The sequence below is a fragment of the Amphiprion ocellaris genome, chromosome 5 (genome assembly GCF_022539595.1).
Source record: "Amphiprion ocellaris isolate individual 3 ecotype Okinawa chromosome 5, ASM2253959v1, whole genome shotgun sequence".
Lineage (NCBI taxonomy): Eukaryota > Metazoa > Chordata > Actinopteri > Pomacentridae > Amphiprion > Amphiprion ocellaris.
Genome location: NC_072770.1, coordinates 19,765,377 through 19,789,894, shown reverse-complemented (window position 1 = coordinate 19,789,894; position 24,518 = coordinate 19,765,377). Strand labels below are relative to the sequence as shown.

General features: G+C 40.3%; 1 protein-coding gene across 1 annotated transcript in view; it reads left to right on the top strand.

The window, feature by feature from the left end:
- The first annotated feature begins 582 nt into the window (after positions 1–582).
- Positions 583–24,518, top strand: part of LOC111574773 (ataxin-7) — a 33,496-nt gene continuing 9,560 nt past the window's right edge. The window contains exons 1-9 of the mRNA XM_023279534.3: positions 583–742; positions 3,067–3,165; positions 9,976–10,188; positions 10,386–10,454; positions 16,349–16,453; positions 20,298–20,586; positions 21,510–21,832; positions 23,267–23,349; positions 23,992–24,266. Of these exons, the coding sequence (XP_023135302.1) occupies positions 9,984–10,188; positions 10,386–10,454; positions 16,349–16,453; positions 20,298–20,586; positions 21,510–21,832; positions 23,267–23,349; positions 23,992–24,266 (1,349 nt within the window). The 5' untranslated portion in view covers positions 583–742; positions 3,067–3,165; positions 9,976–9,983. The remainder of the gene's footprint in view (positions 743–3,066; positions 3,166–9,975; positions 10,189–10,385; positions 10,455–16,348; positions 16,454–20,297; positions 20,587–21,509; positions 21,833–23,266; positions 23,350–23,991; positions 24,267–24,518) is intronic.

Genomic DNA, 24,518 nt, shown 5'->3' with positions numbered 1-24,518 from the left:
ATGTAAACACTAAAAAAATTTAAAACCGAGGACATAATAAAATTATAGCAATATTAATTATTCACGTAATTGAGATGATGATTAACCTAAATATATGCTTTGATACTTTTGATTTATTATCAAAGGTAGTGCTTTAACATTTAAATTCAATATCCAAATGCAAACGTCTGGCTTGGAATTTGGCAATTTTACCACATAAATATATTAATTCCTATCGAAAACTTAAAGCAAAACACAGTGTCTACCGACAATCCTCAGAGCTATTGTCAAAAAATTTCCTAAATCACTCTATAATATCCTTATCATATATTCTAGAGAAAACACACTGAAGAAATAAGTATGAGGTGCTCTACTTATTCCCACCTGTAACCCATGGGTCATTCATTTTTAAATCTTTAAGGTGTTGCAAGTAAATCTCACACAGAAATATTTTCTTTGTTTGTCGTTTTCTGCCCAACACAAACCTCCAGACTTTCATGTCAATGTATGGCACTTAGGATCACAGAGTACTTTGATGGTGGAGAAGCTGCTCCTCGGTGCGTGCGTGCGTCCTGGCGCAGTGACGTCTCTGTCCCAGAATGCAGTCTGGTAAACAGACATGGAAGCACCAGGTGAAGACCTCCACAGAGGCTGAGCACTGCACTCGCTCTTCCCCACCGTCTTCTGTCTCCTTCGCCCAGTGCATCCAGTTGATATATATCCGCCTGGTGTCACGTTCAAGTCTACAGCATCCAGAGTCTTGGTAAGAGTGAAGTTGTTGTCGATATGCGACGACGGCTAATGACTTATGCTGTGCTGTCAGGCTTCTGCCTGCTTCCTCGCTAACGCTAGTCATGGCTGGCTACAGGCTGTAGCTAGCAGGCTAATGTAACAGTTAGCCACCACTGCTGTTTAGTTACGTTTGTACCAGTGACAGACCCACACTGGATGGAGCCTGGTTTCATGACACAACACTTATCATTGACATATGCCGTTGTTTCAAATGTCGTGTTTCCCATTAATTTTTACTTTTTTCTATATTTGAACTAAAAAATATGACGATACTGTTGTACGTGTCAAGTAGAGGTGGGAGCAAGGCTAGTCAGTAACACTGCTGGCTCCTGTTGGTCTCTGCTAGGTGCTGTTAGCTTGCTGTCAAGAGTTGCACCCACAAAGTGCTTTGTTTCTAGAATAATTACATAATGCAATGTTTTGCCATTCATGGCCCTTGACACACTGGCTTCCTAGAGCCCAAGCAACAATTTAATTCATGTACAGATTGAGGTATTGGTTTGCTTAAATTGCAAGATAGAAATCTGTCTGGCAGTACAGTGTTACAGTGCACACTTTACATTCAGTCTAATGTGAATGTTATATTCAGTGCATAGGGAAATGTAACAGAGAGGGGGGATAGTTCAGTTTAGCTGATTCTCGGTCTTTAGCTGATTCTCATTAGAATAGCACTGTGATAAGATGTACATACAATTGCAAAAATATCACAAAAAACTGCCAAATCTTGATATTACTTGCTTTCACCTCAATGGTGCACTTTTTAAGAAATCGGATTTTGACATACTTTCAATAGGAAAAAACAATATGCTAAAAAGAGAGAGGGGCTATGAGCGCAAGGTTTCACCTCAAAGGATGTTTTATGGCCCTCATAATAGTATTCTGTGTAATAATAGTTAATAGCAGATCAGTTTATGCAATGCTTCATTAAGACATTACAAGCTGCACTATACATTTATTAGTAGAAAGTAGCAGTTATTAATGCTATTAGCGACAGTGTCAGTATATGTTTCAGTCTTTGAATGAGGACTTTTGACTAGATGTTTGTATGTTTGCCAGTGAACACCTGAGACTTTGACGAGGCAGAACAACTACCTTATAGACATTTTAACTAAAAAGCTGAGAGTTCCAGATTTCCTTTAAGCACAGTTCCCAAAGGATGTACACTACCAGTCAAAACCTTGGACACACTTTCTCATTCAAATGAATGAGAAAGTGTGTCCAAACTTTTGACTGGTAGTGTATATCTACACTGACTTTTACAACAAGCTAAAGCATGAGTTGTACTGCTTTACACTTAAAGTGTTTGTCAGTATTTGTCAATATTCTACTTTTTTACATGTTCAGAAGCGTAGCACCTCAACGGGTATAATTACTGACAATAATAATCAGTGCTTGCTTTTAGGTGTATTGCAATTAAGGAGAATTTTCTAAATGACAAGGCAGGATATAACTTCCACTTGATGATTTATTATTTTACATACCGCAGTCATCCATGCACAACAAAACTTTCAGCATTTACACCGTGTCTGTTTTTCATTTCCTGTTCTTACTATAGAGGGTTAATGCTTAAAATAAGTTGACTTAAAAATTTCTTGACTTGCTGCACTTACTACCAGTCTTTCTATGCATAGTAGTGTAAGAAATATGTAGATTTTCTTTCTGATCCTACCAAAAAGATGGTAAATGCATATTTCATGCAGATGTAGTGTACAACGAAATGTTTGCAAAATTCAGATGTCCTTGTAGCATATTTCCAAATGATAATCAGTTGAATCACACTCATTACAGCAAGTCAAAAATATTTCATAAATTTAAGAAATAAAGTCAACTTTAAAGTTAGTTAATTTTGTTGTGGGCTTTGATAGGCTACAGAAATAGCTTTTGACGAAGAACTCGATGTATTGTCTGAACAATCTCAACAATGTAAATTGCTGCATACACAATAGTTTTTATTGTATGTGTTTGTGTTAATAAAGTCATTGACTACTAATGTAAATATGCTATAATGGGCCTTGTATTAGTTAAAACAACAACAAAATAATGATAAAGTCTTTAAAATTTATTACAGTGTGCCTGGAGAGGGGGTGTAAGATAGTGATGTATGACTGGATTATTGCATTGTGGTAGATATTACCAGGATAAGGCCTAGGGAGGACAGTGTTACCCTCTAGACGGCGTCTATAATCATTCCACTAATTAACTGTATGAAGAAACAGAACAACAAGGACCCTGATGCTGACTTGTCTGCCCTTAATGCTTGTCGGTGTCTGTGTCTCTTTGTGTGTGTGTCTCCAGATTTCCTCTTCAGTGTGTGTGTCCGCCAGCAGTCACCCAAACTGATGAGGATCGACTGACCGAGTTAAAAATATTTTCCTTGTTTCTTATTTTGCCAAGGTAAGCTCTCAGAACTATGCATTATAAAACTCTACTGACAATAAATACTTCCTAATAACTGTACAATAATCATAACTAGTTAAATAGAGCTTCCAGATGTTTACAGATGTTATTTTTTTTTTTAGAAATGTATCGGAGTTGCATATAACAATTATGCAGCAATAAAGACATTAACTGCAGTTTCCCAAACAAGCACCTATATTTATTGATTACCTACCAATTATTTTTAGAGATTTAAACACACATGCAGCAAAATATACTTTTTTGTTTGTCTGTAGAAATTACAACCTGATTTACAAACAACATAGACCAGTTGTTCATCTATATACTTAACTATGTCAGATTCATACTATTAGTGTAGCAACTCGCGGAAGTGGATATACTGGACGAAGTGTAGATGGTATGGAGCCAAATGAAAAAAAAAACTCTATTATTATGACATCATCATGGGTTAGTGTTAGGGTTAGACAACCTAACAATCAATAATTGATTAATGATTTAAATTAATTAAATGTATAGAGTGATTTTTTCATATGTGTATTGAAATAGTTTTTTAACCACTGACACCTAATGTTCACAGTAAAACTGTCTCAGTTACATTACTAATCTGAAAAACAGACAAAACTTTACTTGATTTTCACAGCAAATGAGCTGCAGTCTTCCATAGTAAATAACCTGTCATGTTATTAATGTTTTCACAGGAGTTTTACATCAAAAATAATTCCCATACGTATTTTGCATGATGGAGTAACTTGTTCACTGTAATCAATGTTAGTCCAGCTGCTGAAAACAGCTGCTCAGCTGGAAGAAACCATAACTGATTTAATGAGCCATTCGCAGTTTCACTGTACCGGCCGTGTGTACTTAGACTTGCATGGCTTAATCTTTGAGACAACCCACCCGGCCAGCAGGCAGATGGGTCCCCCCACATTAGAGCCGGGTTCTGCTCGAGGTTTTTTTCCCTGTTAAAAGGGTGTTTTCCTTGCCACTGTCGCCTTTTGGCTTGCTCTGGGGGTCAGGCATATGGGTTCTGTAAAGCATCTCGAGACAATTTGACTGTAATTGGCGCTATATAAATAAAATTGAATTGAATTGAACATATGTCCACAAATACGGCTGGGTCAGCTTTAACAGTCTATAAAATTTACTCTAAACTTACTCTAAAATGTATTTATACTCAGAGTGTCGCCGATACAGCTCATCACTGTGGTTCTGAATGTTACTGGAAGTGAGTAATCAGAGTCCTGCTGCTATTGAATTTTAGCACCATTAACAGTTGGATCTGCTGTCTGCTGACAGACACCCTGCTGGCCTGTTTTAGCATTTAAAAACCCTAACTTAGCGAACTCAGCGGCGACCAGACACCTTTTTCATAACTCTATGCTGCAGAGTTTATCAATGTAACTGCAACAGTTAGGAGTTAGACAGCAGTAGGGAGGTGTGCTTGTTTTATGCAAACACTTGCTGGTTGTCACGCCTGTAACTTCATGTCATTAAACAGTAACCTGGTGGTAGCACAAAGAGCTACAGCAACATCTACAATATGTTTTCTTACGTACATGACCTTTGAATTCTGCCTGATTGATTTAAGATCCCTGACTCGCGTTCCCGTCTTCCCGGGATCTTTCTGCATGTTCTCCCTGTGCACGCGTGGGTTTTCTCCAAGTACTCTGGCTTGCTCCCACAGTCCAAAAACATGCTCAAGTTAATTGGTAACTCTAAATTGTGTGTAGGTGTGAATGTGAGTGTGCTTGTTTGTCTCTATGGCCATGTTTAGATGAAGTTTTTTATTCGGAATTATTAATCTGGAATTTACTCATTCGTAATTAAAGTTTTGTGTTTTGCGTTTACATGGAAATATTAATTCCGAATTAAGGTTTACATGGACTGCACGTTTATTCCCCTTCCTTAAGGCCGCTTTAACGCTTGGGCGTTGGAAAAGATTCTGATTGGACAGGGAGTGGACGTGACGTATCCCTGTTTACTGGAAGAAAACAAACTCCATTTGCCGCAGCATTTCTTTTCCCCAACAACATGGAGGAACAACTAATAAGCATTGCTTTTTGCTTTTTATTGTCGTTTTGAAACAACAACTCGACAATGGCGTACTACTTCTGTTGCGTCACTTGAGAAGGAGAAGAGAGATAGAATACCGGAGAAGGGAGGCCGACGACCAAGCTGTGTATGTCACTACGTCATCGCTACGTGAGGAACCAAGCATGCGCAGACTGACCGGAATTAACTAAAGCGGAATTAACTGTATACATGAATAGAACGTACACAGGAATTAGTTTATTCGGAATTAACATCGGAATAAACCAGGTAGTTTATTTGGAATTAAGTTTATTCGGAATTAACTTTATTCGGAATTAACTTTTTAATTCGGAATTAAGTGTTTACAAGGAGATTTTAAAGTGGAATTAACTTAAATTCCGAATTAAAGAGGCATTAAAGGTCTCATGTAAACGTGGCCTATGTGTAGCTCTGTGATCGACTGGTGGCCACTCCAAGGTGCCCCCTGCCTTCACCCTAAGTCAGCTGAGATAGACTCCAGCCCCCCCACCCCCCCGCGATCCTAATGAGGATTAAGTGATGTATAGAAATTGAATGGATGGATGATCGAATCATTAAGAACAATTCATGACTCAGCAATTAATCATTGTCATGATAAGTTACAAACACTGAAAAACACTTGGTGAATATACCTCTTGGAAAAATTTACTGATAATGCTTTGTGCCATTGTGAGAAATACTTGTTTTGGTTTAGATATTTGTTAATTGTATATTCTGCACTGATGTGTGTATGACTGAATTAATATGAAAAAGCCATTTCATATCCCTGTAGAATATTATGTGTTGACCCACTGTGTGAAACACACTACAAACTCTATTTGTGTATGCATACTTTCAAAGAACATAGTGAAGCTCTAAAAGTTGTCAGCTTTAAGCTACTGAAGCAGCTTCTGGCATCAAGCTTGTGTTTGCTCACTCAGTTGCAGTAGGTATCCATACATATATTAAAGTAACATGTAATTGCAGTCAGGTCACAAATCCTCTCATAATGTCTTCTGCTTGGGTTCATTCCTGGGTGTCACTTTTACATCTGTTGGCTCCACTAAATGATACAAGATACAAGCTTTAAGCACCTCATCTGGATATCAGATTTGACAATTTAAAAGGTTACCCGCAGTAGCCCACCTTAATTATGTAAGCTATAGATTGAAAATCAACATCTTTATAATGTGAACCTCTGCAGCTGTATCTCCTAAGTCAATAGTGAAGTTGGCAGTGTTTATGCTTTTTTGAACAGTCAGATACAGCGGATTAGCTTGTGACCAGAGTGTGCGCATTTTCAATAAACTTGGCTCTTGGAAGTAAAGCAGAACTTTTTCTCAGTGAGATACTGGCAACATCTTCAAGATAAGCTTTTTAATTTGAATGTCTAAATTTAGAGTTGGTTTAAAGGCAAAGGCAAGTTTCTGAACCGTATACTTCAAGCCAGTAACAGAGGGGGAGGGTCACGGTCATTCTTGCACAAGCCTCTTTAGGGTGCATGCTGAATGGGAATATACGTCCAACTTTTATGGCATTTATTTTTTTATTTTCATTTTTATTTATTTTTTTAAGCACACCCACCATTTGATATCAGAAAAACAGTGTTGAAGGGTGCTTACATTGGCCCTTGTTTGTTTGTCAAACTGACGGATGGTCGTGTCTTAAGAATTTCAGATGGGGAGAAAAAGGTTACACAGAATCAAGCACTGCATCATTCATATTAAACAGGGAGAACGACAGCAGATGTTTTCTTGCTTGTCAGCTTTTGTCAGTTGAATATGTGCATCACTGGGGTGGATCAGAAACATTTCATTTCAAAAGTGAAAGTAAACTTGGCTGTTAAAAACTGTCGACATCTTACAGGCTTAGTAATCACTGTGAAATGGGTTCAAGTCTGTCAAAAATATCTGTAAGTTCTGCATTAATACATCTTAGAAATTCCATTTTACAGTAACAGAACCTATTTAATCTGAATCTGTCTTTGTCAAAGGGATATACTGTAAACACAACTGCTCATCCCTGAATAACAAATCAGTATTTGTAAATGTGTTTCTCCTATATTTTTGTATGTCTGAATGTCTACATTCAAAACATAATACAAAACATACATTAAATTAACATAATGCAATAGAATTGCACCGGTAAGTTTACATATTGATCGACACATCTTTGTGGCATACTGTTGTGCACATTCAGCCAATAGTATTGCTGGTTAATATCCATTATCCATCCATTATCTATACACCGCTTAATCCTCATTAGGGTCACGGGGAGGGGGGTGCTGGAGCCTATCCCAGCTGACTCAGGTGAAGGCAGGGGACACCCTAGACAGGTCGCCAGTCTGTCGCAGGGCTACATACAAAGACAAACAAGCACTCTCACATTCACACCTACGGGCAATTTAGAATAATCAATTAACCTCAGCATATTTTTGGACTGTGGGAGGAAGCCGGAGTACCCGGAGAGAACCCACGCATGCACAGGGAGAACATGCGAACTCCATGCAGAAAGATCCCGGGAAAGCCGGGACGCGAACCAGGGATCTTCTCACTACAAGGCGAAAGTGCTAACCACTACGCCACTGTGCAGCCCTCTGGTTAATATCTGCGTAGTGAAAATTTCATACAATTCAAGACGTGGCAGCCCTTTTTTTCTGTATTGTTTATAGTGCTGTCTTTGCAAACCTTGCATTTGAATTTTTGTGTGCTAATGGTTTGGATTTTGAAAGTTTGCTTTCTTTTAGCATGGAAAAATAAGAGATTACATAGTTTGCCTTTTAAAAGTCTCATTGCATTATCAAGATGAGAGTTTATACACTCACACAGGTGTTCAGTAAGGTTACGCTATATCTGTTAAGGAAATTTCCAAAACAAGATATACATTGATGCCAGTTATTTTGTTTCTAAAGGCCAAACACATTTTCAAATCACAGCTAATCACAAATGTTCTCAAAGGACAGTATTTGAAAGTTTAAAGTTCTTTTTTGCAAATACTAAATAAAAAATATATGTTTTCACAAGCTAGCCTTGAATATTCCATGCAGCTTTCATACACTGTGCATGAAATTCTTACGTACAGCTTTATGTTTTTTCGACAATTTTAGAATTCTACAATAGGGAACCTATTAAGGACAGTATGATATTCTGTTTTATTATAAAATGGTATAGCATGCATGTTTGTATGTATTATTTATATGCGCATGTATACGTGTGTGTATATGTGAGTGAACCATATTATCTATGTGCATGGGCCAAGTAACAAGGGAGCAGCCACATATGCTCGGGTGTAAATTTAAAGGGAAAAACCGATGCCATTGATTCTCCAAGTTTCTGGAGCGTCACTGGAGGGATGAACATTGGTCTTCCAAAAGGTACTCCCTAATGTGGTGTTTTGTTGATCATGTCAGTCCAAAATTTCATATAGGAATGCTATTCTTTTAGGAGCTATTTCCTCATTTGGTGGTAATGGTGAAGCGCAAAGTCTGATACGTCAGTCGGGTATTCAGTTGTGTCAAGATTATAGGAATCGACTGCTATGGGTTTTCCAGGGCCTGTACTAATGCAGATTGTTGGAGCTCGGGAAAGGCTGATAACCGACATTTGGAACCGATGTGCATTTGATTTAATGTTTTAACAGCATGTGATATCAGAAAACCTGTCATTCATAACCAGGTTTCTTCATTAATTAGGATGACTATCAATGTAAAATAGAAACAGGAGTGATTGAATTAGGACTCTCTCCTCTGTTTATGTGGGATCGACTGAGATTGATCAGTTTGTCTCCTGCAGTTACATCTGCTATTCTTTTCTGTTTTCTTAATCTTTCACTGTTCAATCATTTTTATTGCCCCCTAAGGTCCATATTTTAAAGCATTATTATTTATTGTTTTCCAGACTCTGTTTCAGGGTAATTTGTGGCTGCCTTCTAACTTAGCCCCATCTGTTGGCATAGCTTTAGCCACTGAGAGAGAAACTAATTTCCTGGGTGGTGGCAACAGCTTGTGTTTCTTGTTCAGTTTTTGCAGTCTCTGCTTGAGAGACACATCTGAGACCACAGAGTGACAACAGACGGAGAGAGAAGGCTGCATCAGGCCTGAAGTAGCACATTTAATTTAGCAATAATCGGCCAATAAAAACAACAATACTGATGATCGTAAATATCGGCCACGATAATCAGCCAGGCCAATAATCGATCTGTAACCAGTTGAGATCTGAAAGACACAGTGTATGATTCACATCATTTTCATGGTCATCAAACCAGTTAGTGACCCTTCCTGCTCTATGGATGGGGGGTATACTGGAAGAGAATGTTTCATCATGAAGGTGACCATTCAGAACAGATTTGTATTGATTTGCAGTGACCCCCCTGTGTAAGGGGTCAAGAGGACCCCAACCATGCCAGCAAAATGCCAAACAGAGCCATCAAATCTCCCTCACTGTAGGGGTCAAGGGTTCAGGTTGTTCCTTTTGTCACCTGTTCCTATATTCCTCAGAGATTAAAGCTAATCTACCAGATAAAGAGCCTGTCAGACAATTTATTCTGTCTATATGTTGCGTAGGCGTTATACTTGTTGCTCGTCGAGTGGTCACAGATTTTCTATATAAATATATATACACGTTGTATTGTATTTTATTTTTTTATTTATTTGGAGGGGCGGGTGCGGTGAAACAACACGCGCTTGGCCGTGTCAATCAGCGGGAAAGTCCTCCTATCCCGAGCGCTACCAACGCTGACTCTCATGTTGTTACATTGTAGCGGAAAGAATGTCGGAAAGGGCCGAGGATGACGTCAGGGGGGAGCAGCGCCGAGCGGCCAGGCAGCAGCTGAAGCAGCAGCAGATCCAGCGGGGAGAAGGCTCCACAGCAATGGCGACTGTTGCGGAGCGGAGATCATTGCCTAGTCCAGAAATAATGCTGGGACAGCCTTGGAGCAACTGGGTCGACGCCGCCAAACTCCACGGCAACGACGGTGAGTTCCCCAGCGTCCCGAATGTGCGCGACGAGGCGAGGTGGAGCGCGACAGTTGCCAGTCCCGTCCTTTTTTTTTTGGCCGATTGCATGCAGTTTTTGGTTGAATATGAAGAAACGCTACTGGTAGCAACAGCACGGGCAGGCAAGCAAGTGCAACTATTTATTTGTGTCCGTGTCGGATCGCCTCGTTTTCAGGTGCTGAATCGGAGGAAAGTTTCAAAGACTTCGGGAAAAATCGAGAAGCCATGCGTTTGTGCAGAGAAGGTGAGTGTTTTTTTTTCTCCCTCTAGGGCCAAAGGTGTATTTTGGTTCTGGGGGTTTGCACACATAGACGCACACACATGGATTCAAACACTTCACACGCGTCGTTCGGCCAAAATGTGCTGTAAATCATGCGCACCAAGACTGTACTGGATAAGCGGATATTAGCAGTAAAATGTGTTGGTTATTCGTGTGGTAGTTGACATTTACATCTGTACCTAAAATAACTTAACCGTTAACAACTTAGACTCGCTGTAGTTTGGTATAAGCCCAAATATAGTTATAACAATGCAATTTCCTATTTGGAGGGTGTATTAAATGAACTTTATTTTCGAAAATCCACATTTCTGCCATTTTAAAAATGAAAACTTCCTCCATGTTTCACGTGTCTTCCCTTAAGATAACACTGAGGTTTGTTGCTTGAATTTTCAAATTTGTGGAAGCATGTAGGATTTCTCAAAATTAAATTGCCCAGATGAAATGTTGCTGTAAAAGCTTTTTTTCCTGTTAAAGTGATATGAAGTTAAGATATATGTTGCTCCTTTTACACATACTGCTTCAACTCAAAATAGGAGTGACTAATTGTTTTGTAAATGCAAATTTAGATAAATAATGCAAGCAAATTTATCAGCACACTAAATTTAATGGAATTTATTAATGTCTTTTGAACTATTTGCCCACCAACCGGAATGTCGGATCTATTCAGGCTTGACAAATGTAAACCCTAAAATTGCATTAATCTACACTCAACCAAACAAATCTGACATGATCGTTTTGTTCCTTCTAGTAACTGCACTCAATTTTAGGTTATTTCAGTTTTGTCTTCAAAGCTAAACACAACAAGGTTTGGCTTTTAAAGGTTAGTAAGATAGTTATGACAGAATAAAGAGCGATCACATCATCTAACACAACTGGTAAAATGATGTCGCAGATCACCTGGATTCCAAGCCGCAGAGTGATGTTTCAGAGCAGTTTATTCTGCAGTTTTATTTTTGGCAACGCCTCGATTAGCTTTAGCTGATTTGTCCTGCTGGCAGGCCTGGATTTAGAATGAGCTTCATCACAAAAGGTAAATTGTTACAACAATAAAATGGCATCTTGTTTACTCAAGAGTCTACAATCATGCTCCATTTTCAGGCTGAAAGAACCACACGAGGCTCCATGATTAACATTAGAATGAAATGGTTGACGGGAACAGTTGACTACTGAGTTGCTCAGCTGACTCAGAATTAAGTGAATGAATGATGAATCAACTTTGTTAATGTGAGGATATAGTGATGGTAGTTTGAAGCTCAGCTCATGAAACGAAAGACTTCATGCTTGGTTCATGTTCTGAACTGTGTTAAGTAGTCAGTTTGGCAACCTACTTAAAACGGTATACCTGCAAAGGTGGCAGTGTTAATTCCTGCGTTTCACACATTACATTTCAGCAACACTTCCACAGCTACTTTTAATCACTTCGCAGGAAGGAGTTTTATCTCCTGCTCAAGGACACACGAGTCAGGCATGTCACATGTGACCTTGTTGTTATGGGACAGTCATTACAGTGACTAGGACACCAAGATTAAGTTGCATCCGTTCCTTTGAACTCTTCTTCAGAACTAAGCATGGAGGGAAAATATCGTAGTCATCTGTTGTGCATTTTTTGTGCATTTAATTTAGCGGAGAAATATGTTGGCATTCATTTATTAAAATCTATGAGGATCCGCTTCAGCCATGCACTTAACTATCATTCCGCCATCAACTGCAGAGTGGTCATTGTAGTGTGTGTAATAGTGAATTTGACAGGTTTTCAGACAAGACATTTTGTAGGCAAACGTGTGTTGGAATGGCTGTTTCTACTTCCCATCTATCCTTCCAAAATATCTATCTTCACAGTGTATGAACAGTTTACCTGTCTGTAAGTGTTAACACATGGAAGAGAAAAAAAATGACATACTACTCTTATATCACGTGATTTATTCCCACACTTATGATGTCATCATTGTGTCTCCAGCTTTAGTGGTTTTTCCTTGTCACGTGTTACTGTAAAGGAAAGGGTTAAATACAGGCCACTTGTCAGGGCACTTATCTAATGTTGCATTTGCACTGGTCAACATTGTGGCCTGTGTGAATATGCTAAGACCATTGCACAATTACAGTAGCAAATGTCCTAGCGGCTCCCAGTAACAAGAAAGCTTTTATTTTGCATATCATGTTTTTGGCTTTTATGATGTAGCACAGAATGCAATTTTAATGTAGTATACATAAGATTGCATGTGTTTTAGGTGGCGATTGGCCTAAAGAGATGCTTTCTGCTTTGTACTGAAGGAGTGCTGGTTGAAAGTGAATTAGCTTAATGTGCCTTCAGGTCAAAGAACATTTTTTAAATGAAGACAGGGAGACAGAATTGTGATTTAAAATTCAAGACTGCTTAGGTCAGTCTACATGTAGCAAGCTTGCAACGTGTTTTTATCATGTAGCAGCGTCTGTCAGTGACGGTTGTTAGTGTCATGGGGCTGATCAACACATGCTGCTCGTGGCAGAAGTTTGTGTTCATAGAAACTCTGTGTGTGCGCGTCTAGTAGGGGTATTACAAGTGGATGACTACACCGCTCCGCCATGACTCACCACCAGATTCCTCCTGTGGCGTAACTGCCATTCTACCACACACAGATGATTAACACACACACACACACACACATTGTAAAAATGTATGGCAAATCATGACTGATAAATTCATCACCCTGTCAAGGTTTTTATGAATTTTGCAGCGGCACTGTCACAGTCAGGGAAGCTGGGAAATGTAGTGCCACTGTCAGCCACGGGTCAGATTCAGCCAGCATGTGTGCTGCTAGGAGGCAGCCAGAGCTGCTACAATTCCACCTAGATCATTCATCACTGCCACGGATGAGGATGCTGAAATTAACTGGACTCTCATTCTCTTCCTCTGTTTCATGCTCACAGGCTCTCCTCCACCTCCTCCTCCTCAAGCGCAGGTCCTCTGCTCACTCTCTCTTTCTCGCTGAGGCATTGGCCTGCTTCTCTGTTTTTTTTTTCCATGTTGCGCTTGTTTCTAGGCTTTGCTCTGTTGTTCTGTCTATTCTTTCTTCTCCACGGCGACTTCCTTTTCCCCTTATCCTTGTTGCCTCCTTGCAATGGAAGAAAATGGAGATTGAGAATGGGGCAGACACAGTGGCGTTAGACCACTTTTGAAGTCAGGCCATTTTAGCCATACAGTCCAGTTGGTGCCAGTGTGCTGAATGTAGAGTAGCAAGGCTATATAGCAGGCCTGCTTTCATAGTTGAGCAACCAGTTTGGAGAACACTCCAAGTGAACAGCAGTAGCAGTTTGGAAATGAGTCTTGTTTGACCTTGCTATTGATCCAGCAAGGAAATGTGGTTGGCCTGCTGGATGCTGCAGTTCCTGGCCTTTTTCAATAAAGGATCTGAGAGAAAGTGGAGTTTTAATGAAGAATACATGGAAAGTTATTGATTTAGCAAATATGTTTGCTCACTGAATTCCAGTTTGCTACTGGCTCAGGATAATGGCTAATTAAAACAGACATGTAGAGCAGAAAAGTTACCCAGAACGCTTAAGCCGACATTCAGCCATTGCTTTAAGGGCTTGAACTTTTGCAATTGGTGACCAGTGAATATTACCCTTCACATCACATTTCTGCACTTGTTCTCTTTGCACAGCACTCAGACCTTTTCTTGTGCATGTCAGCAGTGTGCTTTCCTACCCAAGTTCTATATAATTTACAAGCCTTTGTCCATTAAGAAAAGACATTTGTCTTTTCTCTGTGGCAGAGCAGGCGCTGTGAAAATAAGTCTTTTCGCTCCACTGCTGTTGAAGGAGACACTTAGCAAAGTGGCTTCAGACAATTGACACATGTTAAGTAGCATCAGGCTTGTCAATTCATCCATACAAGGCTGCCACTGACCTCCATGAGAGGGAATCCGCCAGGTAGATCCTTTTATGTGGTCTTTGCTTAATGGCCCTCATCCCTTCTAGACTCGTCCAGTGGTGTTTGGAGAACCCTTGACAGCCCTGGCGGAGTACGTATTGGAGAGGGACTCCACTCCTCTCCACTTGGATCCTCTCGTCTGCTCATCTCATCATAACGCCCCAGGCAATCTCTTAATTAGCCTCCTTAATTAGGTGGTTTCTGGTTCTCTGCGCCAGGGTAAATTTTGATCACATTCTGGTGAGGAGCAGCTCTTCCCTCTGATTTGCTTTCGAATGGCTTCTAAAGTGTGAGGTTTGGTTACTGGGTGGGTCGAGATGCTTGAGCTGAAGACATGCCATTGATGTACCTATGCATTCATGCTTCTTCTGCGTTTTTATTATTACATGCCTGAAAGTTGTGCTGCCTGTGTGGCACTACAGTAAAAAGTGCTGTCTTTCCAACCTTTGCTGTTGACATTTTCACTCAAAAAGAAAAAAAATTACCACAGAAACCAACTATGTTTTCCATTTAAGTCAATCTTATACAGAAGTGCTGTGTTGTTGTCAAGCATGTCAGGGGTCTGACATCTTATGTGCAGCCGCATTTTAATTGTAATTCTGTATTTTTTTGTGTTAAGCTTGCTTTAGTGAAGGAATTTAGATGAGTCCTGATTAAGGAGAAGGTGTCCTGCATTACTGGTCTGTGACATTCAGCTAGAACTTAAAAGAAACAAATACATCTGTTTAGATTGCAGGCCTGCAACAAGTGCTGATTTTTTTTTCTTTATGAGCTAATCTTACCATTAATTCCCAGTTAATCACTGATCATTGTTTGACTGGCAAAAGGTCTGCTCAAAATTCTATTTACTTATTTAAAATAACATATTAACTGGTCCTGATATGTGATCTGATCTTAATCTTAGTCACAAGTGTAGACAAAAACAATGTACTTAAGCTAATAACTCACCACCAACTCCAGTGTTTAGTTCCCTTGAACATGCCTACTAAACCTTCCTAGTGCTGGTAGAAAAAATGAGTGAACTCTTGGATTGAATTGATTGAACCTCGTTTGGCAGCTATAGACAAGCAATAAACTCAAACAACTGACGCCAGTAGCTGTGGATCAGACCTGTACAAGGTTTGGGACAAATTTTGGACCACTCTTTAGTAGATAATTATTTAGCTCAGCCATATTCTTTGAATGTCTGCTGTGAACGACTCCTTTGGCACTCTCTCACACAGTGCCACTCCGGAAGGCAGATTTTTGCTGTTCCTAGAAAATGTGATACACATGGCACCAGAGAGCAAACATCTTCCTTATTAAACTATGTTCCTCAGTGATAGGCCCAAATTCATTTGAAGTCACACATCTTCCACACTATGTAAGTCTCACATTTGTTTGTGTCTGGGAAAGACATTAATTCTTTGACAGCGGGTAACCTTTGGATTCCTGGCTCTGCCCTTTTTGTGGTTCTTATCACTTGAACATGTTCTCCATGGTGAATTTAGGCTTGTAAGTAATCTGTATTTGCAGATTATTCCTGAGTATAAGCAAAGTTGCATGTTAAGACTTTGCATGTTGGGTTTCCCTGAGTGAGCTCTATCAGATTTTAATATACTAATGTGGATTATATTAAGATATAGATTGTGTTTCCATGTATGTTATGCAACAATTTTGAATTTCTTTTAGAACGCGACGAAGAGCTGTTTTCTTTTTTGATGTCTGTGGTATTTGTTTTATTTATGCAACAACAGCAAAAAAAGCCATCAAACTGGAATTACCCTATCTTGAGCTATCACAGTGTTATGAAAACAAATGATAGAGGTTTCAATCTCGATTGAAAGTGATGGATGATTTGCATTTGGCAGAGTCTGCTGCCACCTGGGGCACCAGGTGAATGCATGTCTATTTTATTTGCCTCTCTTTGAGTTGTACCCTGTCTGGTTGATTCTTTCCCTGTGTACAGACATGCCCATATTTGGCCAGTGTCCCGCACAAGACGACTTCTACCTGGTGATGTGCAGCCACTGTAGTCAGGTAGTCAAGCCACAAGCCTTCCAAGCACACTACGGTAAGTGTCATGCTCATACACACACACGCAAAACATGCATGATTATGTATGCCCTGTTGTATGCATATATTCAGAGTCATCTTTCATGCAAATGATTACGCAGAGCTACGTTTAGCGTTTTCAAATTGCATCCCTAACCCAGTACAACAACGAGGTGCACGTGGACGGCGACATACTCCTCAGTAAGATCAGTGAAGAAGGGACTAGTAAAGCAGCTGATAGGAATATTTCATGCATTAACACACTGTGATATTACTTCCTCCTCTACCTTTGTAGTCCCCCACCACTGTTTCTTCTCCCTGTTTTTAAAAAAAAAATGTATTTGTTAAACTCACCACCTCACTTGTGTTTACATTTACCCTGTTAATATTTGACGTGTCTTCTGCAAGTCTTCCCAATAATGTGACAGTTTAACATATAAAGCTTAGATCAGATTTTTTGTTCTGTTATTACATTGGGGATGAGTGCATGTTTGTTTCACTGCATGGATTTCTGCCATTTAATAGTTAAATTGGATTTTTGACTAGTGTGCTTAGGAAAATGATAGATATTTGATTTAGTGGTTGCTTCATTGTGCATATATAAACTCAACAGTATTGATGACAAGTTCACAAACTGTCATGGCCCCTGAAAGAAACACACTCTGTTCACTCCCACATTGTTCCCTTAAAATGATAAGAGTTAACATGACACCAACTATGCCTTTTTATATTGAACCACTTAGTTGATGTAGGATTTTTAGTCTGTCACTAAACATTTTTCAGAGCGTTGCATTCCCTGTGAAGTGTGACAGCAGTGGTCAAGGCTAGCCACAAGAGGGAGTGATAACGGCACATGGCTTAGACAGGAACTGTCCTTGCAACTGTGTCAACAACACTCAAAGAATGGACTTCTCCCACATGGTTAAAGAATATAGACTGCAAGCCTGTCTAGACCTGATTACTACATATGTTGCACAGCATCTAGATTAGTTTTCAAACCTGCCAGGGGAGTCTAAATGAGATGTGGACAAACACTGGAGGGCATTACTGTGCCTGTATAGTAAAACAGTACTGACAGCATCACAGCAGGTGACCGAGGTGCATCTGAGCAGGGTGGTATTGCTTCCGCTGACTGTGCATCGTCTGGTCTGCAGAGTGCAAACACCCAAAATGATCAGGAGTTTTACAGTGATTTAAAGAGATTTATTGCCCTTTTTGGCCAATCCCGAATTGATGTTTTCTATGTGAGCACATTCTTTGTAATGTGTTAATAAGTATTACAGATGCACCAATCTACTGTTTTTCTCTCCGTAGCTATTTCTTTTCATAAATTCAGGGTATGTACCAATATCTGGTGTCAGGCCCAAATTCCAGCAGTTGAAAAGCCCAAAGATTTTCCCTGTACACAGATTAAAAACAGAGAAAAGCACAAAATCCACACATCTGAAATGTTAAAATCAAAGAATGTTAGAAATTACATTTTTTTTCAGATTTATACATTTAGTCGATTGTCAAAAGAATTGCAGATTTAGCAACTGTTGATTGATTGTCTCATCTCCACGGTGAAACAGTTTTTATCGAAGCAAAAATTCTGTGGCCATGCTGCCATATGTGGTCATGCAGACTAGGAGTGCTCTTGCTGTTTTTTACCCCTTGTCTTCCTCTCACTGTTGTCATTATGGGAAGACCTCATGTGGTGTTAAGGCACGGATCTCAGCACCGTTGAGATGGTCTCAATATGATTTTAGTGTGCTTCTTTGAGCCCATCTGTCTCCTGTTAGGTGTTTATTCTTCTCTGCTGAGGCTGATCCCAGCAGGGGTGACACTCACCACTGAACGGGAAACTGAAAGCTCGTCTGCCGTTTTATACATTCATTTATGATCTTGTCGAACAAAGGCTTGTCTCATCACTGATCTGGTGATACCTAAGCAGACATACACAAACATGTTTCCTAATTATTTACCTTGAGCTCAGATAGCAAGAAAACTAACTCATTACCAACAAGGTTATTATTGTTTTGCAAATATATTTCAGCGACTCAGCCATGCTATGGCTTGAACATGGTGCCTGTGGAGATAAGTAATACGGGCATCACTTTTTTTTCTTTCTCTGCTTTTGTGTTTTTTCTACAGCCAGGGATTCCCCATATCACTGAGCCAACAGTTTCTCAGTGTGAAAAAGGATATTAGGGCTCCTCCTATTTCTTGTGTCTGTTGTTTGTATTTTTTCTCTACATCATTCTTGACTCCTGTTCTATTCTTCTCCTACTGCCGCTGGTCTTGGCTTTCTTTTCTCAGTGTTGGTGCTTTGTGGACAGAGCACTGAGTGTCACGCTGGGGTTTCCTGGTGTGAGTTTGTGTGCAGGGTGTGCTGTTGACTGTGACTGGGACAGGACAAGACGGCAGGGAAGGACGAAGGGAGGATGGCAGTGAAAGAAAACCCTTTGGATTGTTGAGCTGCTAAGTAGCAGGAGAGAAAATATCTGGAGTGTGTGGTGAATGGGCGTGTAGAGGGAGGCCCTCATATAAGAAAAGGGCACTCTTAAAAGCTTTTTTTTCTCCCTGAAAAAAGAAACTGGAAGAAGGCTAAACATTTAGGTGTATGTGTGTGTTTTTGTCTTGAACACAGCTGAGGGAGATCAGGAGAGGCGTCTTTGAGCTTTCATGTGTGTTAGTATCCCCTCCACCGTTCCTGCAGCAACAAGCCTTTTTGCAGGTCACATGCTGAGACTCCGTTTTGGCTCACGGCCCACTTCTCAGCTATAGGATGGAATTGGCCCAGTAGAAGGTTAGCTAACCAGGCCCACACCTCAATGGTGGGAGCTAGCTCCTGACAGAGACATGTTCAAAACTTGTTGGTGCTCCTGATGCTGTGTCCCCTTACATTTCCTTAATTTATGCTGTTATTTCCATCCCCTCATTCTTTGAAGTTGTGCTCATACACTTAAGTGTTGACAACATGAGGGTCAAGTCAGCGTTCAGCGTCTTTTGTTTGAACTCATCAGTACACAATTACCTTTCTGTGTCTGTCGGTCATGCTGTCTCTCAGGGCAGAGTATTTGTCTGTGTGACCCCAGGGGCCCAGTGTGTCTGTTAGGGAGATGCTACTGGGCCAGGATTCAAAACTCTGCTGCAAGTTGTTTCAGAATTAATAAATACTTTCATGATGTTGCTCTCCAGCTTTTTTTCTTCCATTGTTACTGTTGTGGCAGCTAATGAACTCCAGACTATGAGATGTGTCTGTGTGGTGGTGAAATTAGTCTATGTTGTGGGACAGCAGCTTTTGTTGTACGCTGTTACTAAAAATAGTAAATGATGAGAACGGTCTTTGAAAACCCAAAGCTTCTGTGATTGTCTTCTTTAATTCTGTAATTGCAGTGATTATGTGCACACAGGTGCCTGTGTTTGTTTATTTTGAAAACCATGGTGTACTTAAATATATTTGGTTTGGGATGCAGGCACTTAGTGATGAGATTTTTATTCTTTCTTCTATTTTTGTCTTTCCATCCACAACCAAGCATCATCCTAACCTTTTCTGCTGTCATACTTCCTTTTATCAGTTTGCACAGCAGCTGTTATAAGAAGCTCAGGCAGGAAATAAAGCTCTTGACCTGTTGGCTGGTTCTATTTCAGGCTGCGTTGGCATGAATCACAAATACTGCTTATTTGTTGTTGAGGTACCCTGCTCACGACTGTCAGAGGGAGATTTGTATGTTCCCATGTGTCTTGTCTTTTCTCTAGACTCATGGCCATATTTACCCGCATTGACTGGGCTGTTGGAGTGTTTGATTCTGATATCTCTAAAATCTTACTGAAGTAACTATTACGTTTTAATGAATGCTTGGTTTATGCTGTTGCTCCAGAGAGAAGACACAGTTCGGCAAGCAAGCCTGCCTCCACCTCGCCCTTCCCTGTATCAGGCAGGAACCGGAGCAGTGGCAGTGGGCTTGGGTCTGGGCTGGCTCCGGGGTCTGTAGCTGGAGTGACAAGTGGAGGCGTCCTTGGTCGACCTTCCACTGCTAGCTCCAGTTTATCCTCCTCGTCATCATCCTCCTCCAATCCCAAACTCCTGAAACCAGCCAAAGAGAAGCTGCCAGTCCCTCAGCAAAGACCCTCCTATGCCCCCTTCAGGATGCTCCAGCCTGATAAGATGTAAGTTGTACTTCACAACATGTGCAGCATTGTCAGGTAGTAGGCTTGTATGGCCGAATAACAGGACTATGGCTGACCAGTTTACTGTTAAACTGCATGATCTCATTTCTGAAGATAACTTGGATAAAAAAATGTGCATTAATATGCAGTAACACATGCGGGTTTCAGCCAGTGACTGTTGATTTGAACGCTATAATGGCTACTATTTCCAGCAGACTTACTCAGTTCTGATTATTGTTTAATTTCGCCTACGTAGCTCAGCTGAGCAGAAATGACAGTTGGTGAATACAGTTGTTACAATGATTGTGAATCAGTCATCATGAGTTGGAGACCTTCTGCTATAATAATTAAATATAACCAAGATGACAGAAATGTAGCAGTAGTAGCAGTAATTTTAGTATCTCTGAGCATTTGAGGCCTTTGTGGGAAATGTTGTAAATCCATCGACAGGACTGCTCAGTGACTTTCCAATGAGTGTGATGAATTATCTTGATTTGATTTTTTCAGAGATTCACTGCATTTTCTAAAACCTATCACTCTTATCTGGGTGTTGTATCGTTAATAAAAGTTTCTCAGTTGCATTTCTATAAATATTTTGAAATCGTCAGCCACAAATGCATTACCATTTTAGATTTTGAACTCCAGCAACGCTGAAAGCTTTTCTAGTACCTTATCATTTATTATAAGAAGGTCTATTCCAACCTTGACTTGTGTGCATTTGAAAAATAATATATCTTGTTTCTTGTTTGTTTAAACTCAAGTCTTTGATAAATGATGGAACATATTAGATTTATGCTTTGTCCTCCCAGCCCCATCCATACATCCACATCTATCTCTTACCATATGCTTCTCACTGGCTCAGTGTTTCTAACTCTCAGCTTCCTCCTTGCTGCCCTCTTCATCTCTGTAACCTTCTCTTCCAGCCTCACCCCCGCTGTTAAGGTGGAGAAGATGCATCTGAGGGTGGACTCGTCAGCTAAGCTGGTGCAGGCTTCATCTTCCCCCGCCACCACCTCATCCTCCTCCACATCCTCCTCTAGCACCACTGTGAGCTCCAACACTACCGCCATCACGACCTCCTCCTCCTCATCAGCCCTTAAAGCAGGCCTTAACTGTCCCTCCATACCAAAGCCTCCATTACTGGCCCCAGGTCAGATTCTCAACGGCAAGGGCCACCTCTCGGACAAGAAGCAGGACAGCAGCAGCAGTGCCAGTAGCAGACGCCACCTTAACAAGAAAGTCACAGGTCAGCTGGAGAGGGAAATGGCGGCAAATTATGGTTACAGTTTTTGTGCTGTCAGTGTTCTGTTTCATCAAGTCTAAATAATGAATTATCTTGAGATTGTGCCTTCAGAAAGTGTTCAGATCCATTCATTGTTTTGACATTTTAAGATGCAATGTTAAAATTTTTTTATTTCATTATTTTACTCATCAGTCTAGACTCTATACCACATAATGGCAAAGCAATAAAACTATTTTGGAAATTTTTACAAATATATTGGACAAGAATAACTCTGAGATTAATTATTCGGTACTCAGTTGAGGCAGTGATTACAGTCTCAAGTCTTCTTGGGTACAGACTTTGCACAGTTGGTTTTGGGAATCTTCTGCCATTCTTTGCCATCCTCTGAAGCTGTGTCAGGTTAAATGAGGAACATTGGTGGATCGACATTTTAGGTTTCTCCAAGATGTTCGATTGGGTTCAAGCCAGGCCTCTGGCTGGGCCACTTTAAGGCATTCACAGAGTTGTCCCTAAACCACTCCAGCATTGTCTTATTGGAGAGTGACCCTTTAGCTCAGTCTTAGGTCCTGAGCACACTAGACCTGATTGCCAGTAAGGGTGTCTCTGTGCTTTGCTCCCTTCAGCTTTCCCTCAACCCTAACCAGATTCCCTGACCCTGCCGCTTCAAAACGTCATTACAGCATGATGCTGCCACCAACATGCTTGATTGTTGTGGTGCTATTGGGCAGGTGATGAGCAGTGCCTTGTTTCCTCCAGAAATGACATTCAGATTTGAGAGGAAACAGTAGTTTAGTCTGCAGACAGTTTCTGCAACTTAATGGCTTGTTTTTTGTTCTGCTACGGTTTGGCAGCTATGAGACCTTATATAGACAGGTGTATGCTGTTCCAAATCATGTCACATCAATTGACATTTGAAGTTACATTTCAAATGTCGCAGCAGAGGGTCTGAATACTTATCAGTTAGTGTGATATTTCAGTTGTCTTTTTTCAAATAATTGGCAAAACCTTCTAAAATTGTTGGTTTTACATTGTCATTATGGGGTATTGAGTGTAGACTAATGAGCAATATAGTAAAATAAAGTTGTTTTAAATTAATGCTGCAACATAACAAAATGTGAATAAAGTGAAGGTGTCTGAAAACTGACTGCACTGTACACTAATATTGCTCATATAAAATATTGTTTTTGCCTAAAAGTAAAATACAACTTTCATATTAGATAAAAGCAGTCAGATTTGATCAATAGGTGAAAGACTAACCTGCAGGATATTAGCAATGCACACCACAAATATTACAGTTTTCTTGTACACATAAACCTGTCTGCTTGATATCACAATGTCACATTCATCATTTAAAAGGCTTATCTTGAATAATATTACCAAAGCTGGTCATTTGTCTCAGTGTCAGTAACAAATGTTTGTCTGTCGCTTCTTCTTTAGAACGTGAATACAATCCAGATATCCACTGTGGCGTTGTGGATATGACAGCTCGGAAACCCTGCACAAGATCCCTAACATGCAAGGTAACCCGTCTCTCTGCTTTGTGCTGTGTGCCGAAGCTGTAAATTATTTCAAACATAAGGCTGGTAATGTTTTAAAGTTTTCTTTTTGTCAGAAAATCCCATTAAAGGGTGATATTGAAATTCATTTGTTCAAAAGAGCATAGAAAGGTTTCTTGACATAATTGTGGAGGCAGCATCGATGCTTCAGACCTCTGGCTGGGAGTTTCCCATGGTAGCAGCTGACTGACTATTGAGGTCTGGTGTTTCTAGGACACATGCTTGCAGCCTTTGTGGTTTGTTACTGACAAGAGCACAGCAAATCCACATGTAGCCTGCAATTATAAACAATATATTATAATAAAGAACAGTGTTTGTGTTCAATGAAGGGACGTGACATCTAGTGCAGTGATGTCATTCATTAACTGTTTCAAATAGTTTTTGTGCTATGGCACAGAGTGATAAACTATGGCTTTTATCAAAATATGTACAATCTTACCAGACTTCTTTTTAAAGGACATTTGTGATTATTTGCTGCAAAGTCACACATATTGTCAGAAAATTGTTAGCAATGTATCTGTCATGTACATTGTTAGACTGGACCCAAAGGAGAAGTTTTTCACAAAATAAAATGTTAATAAAACATTTTTTACCTTGTCCCAACAGACACATTCCTTAAGCCAGCGGAGGGCAGTGCCAGGGCGAAGGAAGCGCTTTGACACGTTGCTGGCAGAGCACAAGAACAGAGCAAGGGAGAGGGAGCGAGACCTCCACCAACCCCATTCCCAGCCAAACCCCCTTCTCAGGGACCCACACCCCTCCTCCCACCCCACCCCTGGCCATGATGCCCACCAGGTGGCTCATGGCAATGGACCCGCCCCAGATGCCACTAAGCCTTCGCCACTTGGAAAGCCCAAATTTCACAGCCCTGGTCTTCCACGGTAAGTGCTGCACCACATTAATTTTATCATTTCACTTTGTCCTGCTTTTGAGTATAGTCACACCAGGCCAGTAGCTTTCCTCACTAAGAGGCAGAGGTGGGTAGAGTATCCAAAAATTGTACTCAAGTAAGAGTAACGTTACTTCAAAATAATATCGCTCAAGTAGAAGTAAAAAGTAGTCATCCAAAAAATTACTCAAGTAAGAGTAAAAAAATATTTGGTGAAAAGACTACTGAAGTACTGAGTAACTGT